Source organism: Aedes aegypti, chromosome 1, assembly GCF_002204515.2.
Source record: "Aedes aegypti strain LVP_AGWG chromosome 1, AaegL5.0 Primary Assembly, whole genome shotgun sequence".
Taxonomy (NCBI): Eukaryota; Metazoa; Arthropoda; class Insecta; order Diptera; family Culicidae; genus Aedes; species Aedes aegypti.
Window position 1 is genome coordinate 113,648,176 of NC_035107.1, and position 13,414 is coordinate 113,661,589.

The following is a 13,414-nucleotide window of genomic DNA, read 5'->3' on the forward strand; positions in this document are numbered from 1 at the left end:
AATGGTCATTCTTGAAACTAGTTTGATAGCGACAAATCTGATTGCTAGCATCCAAAGACGACAACAAACGCACGGTTATTCTCACATACTAGCTTGTGCGGTAGCTGTTCTATAGCCCAATTCTTGACTACTAATGGGTGCAAATAGGTAGTCTACTTACTCGGTCACATCTTAATAAGTTCCGCTCTAATAATCTTCTCCAGTTGCCTTATTGTTCTTGGGCTTTTTTGATTGACTGCTTGGAAGTCAGCTTGTCGCGCTCATCCACCGTACCAATGTAGCTCTAAATCCTGTACACCTTGTCATTCAGATGTTCATCGTAGTATTGCTTCCACCTTTTAATTATCTCACGCTATTCCGTCAACATTCCTCCATCAATCTCAAGAAAAGATGTGGTTGCAGTCTCCTCATCTGTTAGTACCGTTTTGATTCATATTATGGATAGTTTTAAATTTCGGACACTCTACTTTGTATGGGAAAGATTTCACACGAAATGTTTCAGTTTTTGCCGTTCAGAGATCTGACTTTCGGGACTCGTTATATTGAACATTTTCCATAAATATCTATGAAAATTTATAAAGTTCATTTGCCTCAGATGTCTTTTTAGTGGTTTGAAGATTTAAATTGATGATTTGATTCTTTCATTTATGATTTGCTTGCGCTTTCCGGAATTCGAATCAAAGTGTTCGGAATATAAGTCAAAAGTATTGAAGCGTCCGAAATAAGAATCATGAAAAGGTTGCTTATTTATATTCATTTAAAATTATTCATGTTGCAGAATCAAAATCTTCACTCATCATTTGAAAGTTAAGTGTTTTGAAATCTTGATAACGCAAATTTTGATGAGTTGTACTTCAATGAGGCCTTAACTGTTTGTAATATGAAACAAAACGCGATCGCTTCAAATAATTGAATTATTTTCGTCTAAAACCATTTAACACTGCTCGATAAACCAAATGTTTCGCAGATGTCATTCCTTGATTGTAGATCTGGAAACTACATTTCACAGGGTCATTTGCCCGAACTCCATTTGGACATTTGTTATGAATTTGAATTTCGAAGAAATTATTCAGCTTATTCTGAAAGAAGGATAAATCATCATCGATTTAACATCAATAAGCTTTTTAGTGTAAGTTCAAGAATCAGTCAGTGTTGAAAGAAGAACATCCTAAACAGGCTCGGGAACTGTGATCACAATTTGTCATAGTTCATCGATTCTGCCAGTCAACCAAAACACAACGCAGCAGCAGCATCAATACCATCAGGCGTTGCGCTGCCAACGGTTCACATACTGTTTGACTGTTTTTGTCTCTCCACTATGACCGTTTTCGGGCAGCCATCTCGAGTCGAATGATTGAAAATAATGTTAAATAATTCAATCACTAATATTTCGCGTGTGTTCTCAATTAATTGAAATCTTTTAGCTTTAATAGCAAGAGCACAATCATTCCGTTGCGATACATATAAACAAGTTCAATTTCATGCTGCCTTTATCGAGCAAAAATGCAAAACCCCGAAAACCGGAAAAATCGTGTTACCACTGTGCTCGAGTCATTTCGCATTCGGGTTTGAAAAAACGTTAGGAAGAAGAAGATTACAGTTTTGAAGAGCCGTGACATTTTTTTGTTTTGAATGGTCATGGTTTGCTTTGGATTTAGATGGTCGTGTAGAAAAATGTGAATGTCGAGGTGGTAAATGTTTGCGACAGTACATTTCCCATCACTGATCCTAAATGTAAGCAATTGTTCACTTCTCTGTTAGCGGTAAAAATTGCCAGCAGATGTTCTGTTTGTAGTCAGCGTTTGACAGTAACAAAAACAGTTTTCGACTTCTCTTAAAAGAACTGCCTATGATTAAAAGAAGGGAAAATCTCCTACAAAAAAAATTGCAAGTGTAATTCAAATAATCTTTACATCAGTACCGTAATTCGGGGTAACATTGATCAGTTTTTATGATTCATATTTTCTAAATATTACGTTTCAAAATTTGAATGTTGCAAGTTTTGTATTTTTAAAACAAAAACTGATACTCACCGCTCGTGACAATATACTGTATATTATAATAAATCTTCGAGCTGTTTAGTAGAATACCTATAAGTAGATGAAAAACCGAATTTAGTACTATACCATTTAATTCCACTAGAGTTTGTATCCTTTGACAGATACGCGTATTTCGACCTCAACTGTAAGGCCGTCTTTAGTGTCGGTCAGTTGAGGTCGAAATACGCGTATCTGTCAAAGGATACAAACTCTAGTGGAATTAAATGGTATAGTACTAAATTCATTTCGTTTCATCTACTTATACTGTATATTGTTTTTTTTTAAGATTTAATCATGTTTAAAATATTGTTTAAGTGATTTTTTAATTCTGCTGATATAAGGTAACATTGATCATCCATGTAAATAACGTTTGGAATATCGAAAATGTCATTACTTACTTAAATCATGGGCCCCCGCCGAATATGAAGTCCAAACTCTTAGAAGTCATTTAGTTTTTTTAAATTAAATACACATTAAACCGCGGAATACCCATTGGTAGGCAATTTCCTAAGAGAATTCTACATGATTGATGGTAATATGTTAATTATGCCTACCTGAACAATCTTAAGAAAGTTTTGACAACTGAATCGTTTTCGGCGAAGCCATTTTTATTTACAATCGCATTTTCCTGCTAATATTGTTTGCAGATCTTATATGGAGCCTAAATCTTCGTTTGCGTCATTTATAATTATAGAAATCATTGTTCTGAAAAGTAGACAAATTTATGCATGAACTAAACGCCATTTTCGCAAAAACCTTATGCTTATGAAAATAAGAGAGAGAATCAGCATTCATGCTTTGAAAATGTTCCATCAATATATGGTGATTCGAGCATTTTACGAGATTAGTCATTTCGATCAATGTTACCACGCTAATCTATTTTACCCCGGATTACGGTGTATCTAAATAGAACTGCCGATGACTTAAAGAAGAAAAAGTTCCCAATTTGAATACAAGCTAAATTATTGCCAACAGCTATGAAACCAGTATAACTTATAAGAATAGCCTATGATTAAAGGAAGGAAAAAATTCTGATGAAATCATTAAAAACACTTGAAACCCCAGCACACCGTTGGTAACCCAGAGACGAATCATCAATCAGCTTAGAATCTTTTTCGATGTATCGAGTTCATAACTTCGTTCTGAATTAACGGATTGATTTTATCATTCTTTTGGAGCACTTATACAGCGACAAACATGACGTCCCGTCCCATCATAAAAAATAACAAACTAATTAGAGGATCAGTTATTGGGCCACAATGAGAATCTTACACATCAGCGTTGTAGCAATTTGATTATTTGTTTTTGTTCGTAATTCGGCCAATCGACCCGTTCGGTCAAACGGCTGGGCGTCGTTCCACAGACTTATTTAGGTAGGGCAGGTATAATATGTATAATCATTTCATTGGTTGAAAAACGTCGGAATTCAATTAACAAGTACCTAGTAGAGGAAACCAAATTTCAATATTTCCGTGAAAATTCATCAATTCAGTTCATCCCTTTCTATTGAATGCTATTTCCACTTGTGAACTTCGTTACAATACAACGTTGGTTGGTTAAACATTTTCATAAAGTTAGTTTTAATATCATAAATTGCAAATGACGCACTGGGGTCAAATTTATAACCATAAAACAAAGCAGGTTGGAGGATAAAAGATATCTTTATCTACTAAATTTGGTATCCTGAATCTGAAAATTTATGTCAAAACTCTTACAACTTGTGTAGGTATCTTGTTTGTTTCATTGCAAAATTTAACTTTGTAAATCTGTCTGAAACGCCTAAATTTAGGCAATTTCTCAAGAAATAAGCACGTTATTCGAGAATAAATTGTATTATGAGCAAAACGCTATGCTTGTAATGCTATATGATTTCAAACATGAATGGAGTAGCTCACACTTAACCTTCGGGCTGTCGCGCTGTTATACTTTGTACAACAGTTGTGATTTATGTGCTATCATTTTGCAACAAAGATATCTATCGACACCAAACCAAAATGTTTTCCTCAAAAATCTACCTAAGAACAATACTTGAAAGTTTTTTGTTACAGTATGGCTCTTTATAATGCGGTAAAATCAACAAAGTTCAGTAAAGTTGTTCTGGAGGTGGAGCGCTATCTGATGGTACCGCATTTATTTCGGAATTTTACCGCTAGGTGGCACTAGTGGGCATAGAACTTTTGCTTTTGTTCTGCTGATATTTCAGGATCCTGATCATTTAGAAGGATGGCATCTTCGGTAAAATTGTTCAGTAAGTTAAGGGCTATCATTGTTCGAGCTAGTTGATTCAAAATTTTTACACCAGCCAGCGCTAGTGAACATGAAACTTTTGTTTCGCGGATACTTCAGGATTCTGACCTTTTAGAAAAATGGCATCGTCTACAAAGTTGATGCGTAGCTCAAGGACCAACATTATTTTACATAATCTCGAACTTCAAGGATTCAACAATGGAAGCATTTGAGCTACTGAACAACTTTTCCGGAGATGCCATCTTTTTAAGCGGTCAAGATCCTAAGATCTGCAAAAAAAATGTTTCATGCTCACTAGCGTCACCTGTTGGCAAAATTAAGAACCAACTAACTCAATCAATGATAGCTCTTGAGCCACTGAACAACTTTGCCGAAGACGCCATCTCTCTAAGTAGTCAGGCTCCTGGGATATTCGCAAAACCAAGCGCGTGGTACAAAGTACATCGTGCGACTACTCTCGTTACAAAAATTCGCCCGACGTCCGAAAGGTTAACCTTACACAACATTTTGAACACTCAAAGTTTGTATATAGGCTTAGCACCTGCGGATTGTTGAGTCTCAACATTTCCAACAGTATTACTCACACTTTCAAAAACTGTTAATATGTCTTTGCAAAACTAACCTTAATCAGGCAAAATAGTTCAAAATCGTCATTGGACATCTATAAACTAGAAAACATGGAAGGTTTGTGTTGCCAACAGAACATTAGGCATCATTGAAAGGAAATGCTATTTGGTACCGACCTGATCAAATTCACCCAGTGATCAATTTGTCCCCGGATTACGGAAATTAATTGTTATCATCCATAACTTATAAAATAGATCTTGTAAGGTTTTAATAACGTTGTTGGTCACAGAGCAAAAATATATTTCGATTACTGACATCGAACTATCGATGTGTAATAAGCTAAGCCGAAAATAGGTACCGTAATTTCGGGTGAAATTGATCATTTTTCATGGTTTTTCTTGTCTGTTTTCTATAATGTTGACAATGACACACAATTGAATGCAGGAAAACAAGTACCAAGGTGAGCCTTATTGGCTCATGTACCGAAATTTTCTAACAAATGTCACTTTAGTGCAGAGAAATATTTCTAAAATAAAAAATCTGGGAATTCATTTCGGGGTGAAATTGATCACTTGTAAATGCGATTATTGTTAGTATTCAAAACAACTCTACATTATCAATTTGAGCTCCCTGAATCCGAATATGCATGCAAAATTCTTAACAATACAATATTTATAGAAATAATGTATAGTTAAACTTCATGAATTACACGGAAACGCCTAAATGTATGCAATTTCCTAAGGAATTTCGTGATATCTACCAGAAATTGAATTATTAAAAAAAAAAAATGAGCAAGTTGGTACGAATTTTACTGATGAAATCTGGTTTGGGGATATATCTCAAGCATCCTCACAAACTTTCAGGTTTATACCATGTTCAATTCCTTGTTTAGAACTAGAAGTTTATGGATGTTTGTCAATACTGCACTGCACATGATTTTTAATTTTTCATTATTTTCCAAAGAAATAAGCCTTATTTAACGTAAAAAGCTTCACAACACACAATTCGACAATAGTTTCGACAAACAAGGTTCATTCACTGCAGGTTACATAGATATTTGTGCTCCATTAGAAAGAAATAAAATCGTTTGACACGGTGATCAATTTCACCCTAATGATCAATTTCACCCGATTTTACAGTACCCTGTAGGAAATAAGATCTCAAAGTTAATTCAGCTCGATAACATATTTGCGTATATATTCAACATACACTCCCGTGCAAAAGTTGGGGTTCTTCTTCTTCTTGGCATCACGTCCTCACTGAGACAACTGCTTCTCAGCTTAGTGTGTTCAATGAGCACTTCCACAGTTATTGACTGAGAGCTTTCTTTGTCAAAGTTGCCATTTTCACATTCATATGTCGTGTGGCAGATATGACGATACTTTATGCTCAGGGAAGTCAAGGAAATTTCCATTACGAAAAGATCCTGGACCGACCGGGAATCGAACCCAGACACCTTCAGCATGGCTTTGCTTTGTAGCCATGGACTCTAACCACTCGGCTAAGCAAGGCCCCAAAAAAGTTTGGGTTTACCCCCTAAAAACATACATAAGTGTTTTGTTCATATCTCTGTGTTTACACGTACAATTGAAACTGCCTATGGCGTATTCAAAAGGCAATGAGTTATACTTACTTCGTAGTTTTGAATTTTGTATACTAAATTTTTTATTAGAGTTGAGAAAACATACTGGAAAAACATAGCTTAATTTCTTAGCATTGGATCGACCAAAATTTTAAATCAATGTGTCTTTAGAATCGTAATCTTATATTCTTTGAAGAGCACTCACAAAATTTTGACGGAAAAATCTGAAAACCATTCAAAAACAATGAATCAGTCATTCAAGTCATTATGGAAAAGTTTGGGTGCAACTGAATTTACTTAAAACACGAAAATTTTGTGAACTTTCAAACCGTTCGTGTTATTATTTGCGTTTGAAAAGCTATGAACTTTTGAAATCGGTTGCAAAATGGCAGAGATATTAACAAAAAATGATTTGCTTGCGGCGCAGGTGATCCCAAACTTTTGCACGATGACTTGAATTACTGGTTTTTCAGTGTGTTTTTTTTAATGTCACAACTGTAGGTAAAAATGTAGTACCGTAAAACGGGGTAATTTTGATAATGCGGGTAACTTTGATAATGCGAGACTCTCAACATACTAAACGAAATAACAAAGTTCCTGTTAATCTGTTAAGCAAAACTAATGCAAAAGTAAAGAGTATTAGTATGACACTTCATGTTAAAGTTATTTCCGTTGGAATCAAGTACATTTGAGGATTTATATGCAAATATGGAAAATTTAGAAGATTTTAGCAATTTTGAAATGCTCTCAAACAATCTGTTCTACGATCACTATTTGATGAAGTCATAATGAATTCGTCACTTATACTTGATAGCCTAGTTATAGTAGAACTCGAATTCGGTCTCAAAACTCTTAGCGAATACTATTTTTACAAACTGGGACCATTTTTGTAATCTAAGTCAGAAATTTCCATATAACATTAAACGCCTACAGATATGCAACGCCCTACAAATGTTCTGTAATTCATTCAATTTTGTTCGAGTCATGCTCCATTATCAAAGTTACCCCAAAACAGAAAACCGACTTTCGATTATATGAAAAATTATATATCCATTAAGAATAAATCTATTGGAAATCTATCAACTGGAATCAATAGTTAGGATACCAGTACATGTTTCAAAAATATGAATTGAAATTATTTGAAACAGCATGCATAAATATTCAAGTTTTCTTCGAAAAAGCTATCAAAGTTACCCCGTTTTACGGTATACAAAATTCAAAAACTGTTTTCGTAAAAATACCTACGAAGTAAGAATAACTCATTGCCTTTTGAATGCGCCATAGAGAGTTTCAATTGGACGTGTAATCACTGAGATGTGGACGGAAAACTTCTGTATGTTTTTAAGGGGCTGAGCCCAAACTTTTGCACGGGAGTGTATGACTAGTAGTTGACCGAAAATTTGAATGTCAAATAGAAGACCATTAACATTGTTGAGTAACGATTGCTTCATCCCCAACAAAATCTTAATTATATTCCTCCTTTCCAACAGCCTAACCGGATACCAACGGCTGGATCGGCCCCAATTTCCATCGCAATCACAAGAACTGAAATGTCCAACGCCGGGATGTGACGGCTCTGGGCACGCGACCGGCAACTACAGCTCACACCGAAGCCTCTCCGGATGTCCCCGAGCGTCGAAACCCAAAAGCAAACCACGCGACGGCCAGGAATCGGAACCGCTAAGGTAATTCCCGCTAAATGCCCTCCGGCTATTTCCATCGATTTATTTGTGTCGTGTGTTCTCTTCTTGTCGATTCCATTTCCCATAAGCAGATGCCCCATTCCGGGTTGCGATGGATCCGGCCACTCCACGGGCAAGTTCCTGTCACACCGAAGGTAGTCATCAAAAGCTAAACCAAACCAAACCCTCAAAACCTTACCAATGTCTGTCGGTTTCTTCAACAGTGCGTCCGGCTGCCCGATAGCGTTGCGCAACAAGATGCATATCCTGGAGAGTGGCGGCACCATCGAGCAAGCGAAAGCAGCGATGGCCCAAGCCGCAGCCGGTAAGTTCGAACCGTTCCAGTGTCAGACACCGGGTTGCGACGGAAACGGCCACATCGATGGTACATTCAGTACCCATCGTACGACGGCCAGTTGCCCGACAGCCCAAGCTACCGCCGGCCAGCAGGCAAACAAGAAGCCACGCTACAGCGATGAGGTCCTCATGAACTCGACCTCGGCGGCAGCGAAATCTTTCAACGGTAAGCTGATCGAAGATTGACCCATTGTGTAGGTGTGTCCTAAAGATCTGGATCTCTATTGCTTCGACAGACCTGGCAACGAATTATAACCCGACAAAGAATGGCCTGCTTGGCACTAGCGGAGGATCGGCCATCGTAACGGGACCGTCCCTCGGGGGTGTCCTCGGAAGCGTCTCTTCGGATGACCATCACTCGAAGAACAGTCACCCCTCGGATTCGGGTCCGGTACCTGGTTCCGGCGGGATCGGTTCAATTCCGGGATCAGTTAGCGGAAACCCGGCACAGTCTCAGCCGCAATCCAACGCCGGACCCGGTGGTACTGAAGACATTCTCACCTTAGACGAGGAAATTAGTGAGCTCAAGCGGGAAAATGCCCGCGTTGAGCTGCAGATGCTGCGATTGAAGTCGAACATCAACGCGATGGAATCGCAGCTGAACAACAACGAGCCGAAGCTCCTTGAGATCGGAACTCGGGGGATCACATGAAATTTCCTGACCTGTTAGAGCTTTTTAGTTTCCGCATGAATGGGATTGTGAATGTGTGGGATTCGACGCGTGAATGGGAAGTGAATGACACTATTTGCACTGTATACTAAATGACAGCCGAAAACCGACATCGATTGAAGGGTATAGTGATGGGAAGCGAGAACATTCGATTGAAGTTCGGTGGATGAAGTTATAACGATTACATCTTAAACCATTAGAGATCACACAGAAACAATGAAAAGAAGTGAACCTAGTTGAAATGTGCTATACGAACTCATTTTAATTATAAATATTTGAAAATGAAACAGGAAGATAGAGAAGCAGTAACCCATTACCGGACACTATTAAAATGCTACTATTTTAAGTACGTCGTAAATTGGAAAATAAAATCGTCAAAGTCAGCTAACTGTAAGGATTATTGTGAAGAAAGCTAGTTTCCGATAAAAAAATCCAAACCAGCAGACACATTAGCAAAATTGTAAAAAGTCATTATTGTATGTAACCCAGTTATAAATTTTAATAACGATAATAAAAATTACATATTTGTGATACTAACTTTCATGTGGGTTCGGTTGTTCATTGGCACGAGAAAAGAAATCCTCATCTGATGTTTTAACAAAGACATAAATAGGTTTGTCTGTAACTTATAATGCTCAATGTCTGAAAGCGTAACAGTTTCCATGGATATTCGTATTTTTGCGAGAGATAAATATGATGACAATGGTAAGTACAAATATGAACAAATAAGTTATAAAGAATTCACTGACGAAATTTCTAGCGATATTCGTGGATCTTACTCGTAATCGCCCGAAAACTTTGCATATCGCCCACTACTTAAAAACACTGTTAGCAGCTCTTGTAGATCGTATAATTTCTTCTATTCATCATTGATCCCTTCCAAGATATTTCCATGCCACGGTTAATCGAAACATCGCACAGTGGCGCATGGTCGAAGAAAGTTTTTATTAACTTGTTCGCTTTTAACATTTCTCATAGACTTCTGTGCCCTTTAGTGATTATTATTGATCAATAACGGCGCGGCCAAGTCCTTACAGTCAGTTGGGATGGGGAAGGAATGTTAGGGTGTAATGATTGTTGCTTCTAGAGACCGAGAATACCTCTGCATCTCCACAATCACCACGGGAAGGGTGTTTATTAGTGAGGGAGGAAAAGATCTGGGAGTCACCTCTGGTCGTGATGCGATCCATGGACAAGGGGGAAATATACGACTTGTATTTAAAGCTAGATTTGTATTTTTGTCTCGAGAAGTTTTTGGAAAAAATACGTCAACATCTATAAATGTCGAACAATTCAAAAGACGTTTTTATTAATGACGAAAACTGAAAATTACATGTATATATTTTAACTTATATGAAACAGGAATAATGCCGACACTTGTAGTGACGAACCATACATAGTTTGTTTGAAAATTACATATGAGTATTACTGTGCATTTTGTCTCGATATGGTAGAAGTTTTAGAAAATACGTCAACATTCACAATGTCGAACAATTCAAAAGATTTTTTTAATAAATAATTTTTAATAATGTCAAAAAGAGAAAAATATATGTATATTCAAATTGTATAAGAAAAAAGCATAATGCCGACAAATATAGTAACGAACCATACAAAGTTTGTTTTAATATTACATAAAAGTTACGCTTTCAAGAAAATATGTGTTATCATAAGCATGAAACGAACTCACCAGTTGGTAATCCATTCTCGACTGAACACAAAACTGACACTGACAGCAAAACTTCTTGGCGTCCCGAAAATAAACCGTCTTGCTTGGGCCTTCCCAAATACGTACCCAGCAAGACGCTCCAAAACAGGTGAAAAAAAATCTCCGGCGACGAAAACACGCGGCGAATCCGTCAGCAAAATCAATCGGACGACGCAAAACCGAACTGTCCTGCTTGGGCTTCACGAAGCACTACCCAGCAAAACGCTCCAAAACAGGGGAAAAAAAAATTCTCCGGCAACAAAAACGCGCGAATCCGTCACCAAAATCAATCGGATGCGGTTGACCAGTTTTGTTTTCAAGTTTTTGGCAGCATCTTAAGCGAGGATTATCAGCAAAATAGGATTGCTTTGAATTAAAAATTAGGTACACTTAGCAAATTTTAAATAGCTATATCTCAATGAAATTATGACCGATTTGAGCTCAGTATGCTTCATTCGGAAACTTGGTTCAAAGCCTTTGGCGATAGCTTTCGTTGTTTTACGATCTTCCTTTGATTATTTTTAAAAACTCCGCGGGTTATGAGTCACTCACAATTGAGCAGCAGCATCCGTACTTTCAGATGCAGAATAGAGTTTTTGACCCTGGAGATGAACATTTAATTCACATATTTCATAAGAATTCAGCTGTTTCATCATTCAGATCTTCCATAATTATTATTTTTTTATTTAACTGAAATAACTAGGAAGAAGTAAAATTTACGTCATTTGTTAAGATTAACGTACAAATGGTTGCAGTATTATCAAATTTTACTGTTAACTAGCTGTCTTTCTTTGAGGCGTTTTAGCTGATCAAGTCGTTCGCGTAGTCAACTATTATATAATAATAGCGGTTTTATCTATTTGAATGGAAACCCTTAACCCCTATACCGGCAGCTTCATTTTTTACCGCAAAATTCAAATTCAAATCGTTATAACTTTTTTGTTTTTCAATATTTTTGCACCATTTTTTCACAAGCTCTCAAAAAACTCTTCTAGTTTTAGGATCTGTGTCGATATTGATCATTGGTCATCTGGTTTTGTATGTATTCCAAAATTCCTTGGGGGACCGACCTGTAATTAGAACCCCCCGTTAATATCTCAGGCTACAGAATTTTAATCGTATTCGGATATTCACTCTTCGGAACAATACATTAATGAGAGTATGTTGTGAAAAAATGAAGCAATTTGGAGCAGCCGTCTTTAAGTAATCTCCATTTAGGATTCTGGAACCACGCTGGCCAAATGAAGATCTTAAAAACTTCAAAAAACATCATATCGTAATTTTCAGATATCTCCAAGAACACTGAACCGATATGTATGATTTTTTCAGAGAAGCTCCTTATTACCTGGCATTACATAGCCCACATTTTATTTTTTTTGATAAATTTATCAAGAACAAAATGGCCGCCAGAGACATTTTGTATGGAAAATGTCGGTCCCCCAAGGAACATCGAAATATATTTAAAACCAGATGACCAATAATTAATATCGACACGGATTTCGAAACTAGAAGAGTTTTTTGAGAACTTTTGGAAAAATGGTGCAATAATATTGAAAAACAAAAAAGTTATAACGATTTGAATTTGAATTTTGCGGTAAAATATGAAGCTGCCGGTAGAGGGGTTAATCTGGATCAAATCAACGAAAAAAAAAATTAAATTTTCAAATTGAAGTTTATTTCCTACGGAATGGTACCGCAAGATGCAAGTCAACCCGCAGAGGAGCATATTAATAAAAACAACACTAAGGGGTTTTTACAAGGGAGATCCGTACAGTGTAAAAAATAGCGCGCAAAAAAAAAATCATGTTGATTTTAAAATCCGTGTAAGAAACATGATAATTCTGAATTCTGTATTCTTGTTTTTTTTTATCCTTGCGAAGCCTGTTCTTGCTTATGCATATTTGCCAACAAAATTTGTTTTATCCATACAATTCCTACTTAATATAATTATAGGAAATAATTAAGCTTGCTCAGAGCATGTGGTTTATGCAAGCATTGTAGAATTTGTTCTCATATGATTTCAGCACAATCAAAGCAAGCGAAAAAAAATTCCACTTGTGTCGGTCCATGATCAGGATTAACAAATTAAACCAGCGAATGAGAGTCCCAAAGAAAAAGCGATGGTAAAATCCATATTCTCGCTTATTTGTCATTAGGGGTAGGTGTTTTATTTTACTGACATAATAAATAATCCCCAAACATCCTATAGAAATAGTCCTCCCCGGTTTCGAGCTACAGTGGCTCAATTTCATATTCGTACAGGATACTATTTTCACATCAAGTAAGTAAAAAACTGTGAAATGATGTATTGAATTTAAAATACTTTATCCACATTGAAGGTAATAGGTGTCATCTATTATTTGCCAATCACAAACTGTTTCCATTTATGTTCATCTTTGGATTAATGAAAAAGTATTGAATTGATGTCTAAAATTCACTCAATTCCATATTCGTACACATATCAAAATTCAAGCGTACAACATTAAAAACTAAATTTAAATGCTCTAATTGATTGCTGAAGTGCTTTATTATGATGTTCAAATGTAGTGAAGTACATTTGGACAA

General features: G+C 36.6%; 1 protein-coding gene across 2 annotated transcripts in view; it reads left to right on the plus strand.

Moving 5' to 3' along the window:
- LOC5569255 (myelin transcription factor 1) overlaps positions 1 to 9,565 on the plus strand; it is a 48,135-nt gene extending 38,570 nt beyond the window's left edge. The window contains exons 4-7 of one of the 2 annotated variants that reach the window (XM_021845717.1): positions 7,926 to 8,120; positions 8,207 to 8,272; positions 8,342 to 8,640; positions 8,711 to 9,565. In XM_021845717.1, coding sequence (XP_021701409.1) covers positions 7,926 to 8,120; positions 8,207 to 8,272; positions 8,342 to 8,640; positions 8,711 to 9,126 — 976 coding nt within the window. In that variant the 3' untranslated portion in view covers positions 9,127 to 9,565. The remainder of the gene's footprint in view (positions 1 to 7,925; positions 8,121 to 8,206; positions 8,273 to 8,341; positions 8,641 to 8,710) is intronic. The other variant, XM_001658348.2, reaches the window with a different exon arrangement.
- The last annotated feature ends 3,849 nt before the right edge of the window (positions 9,566 to 13,414 follow it).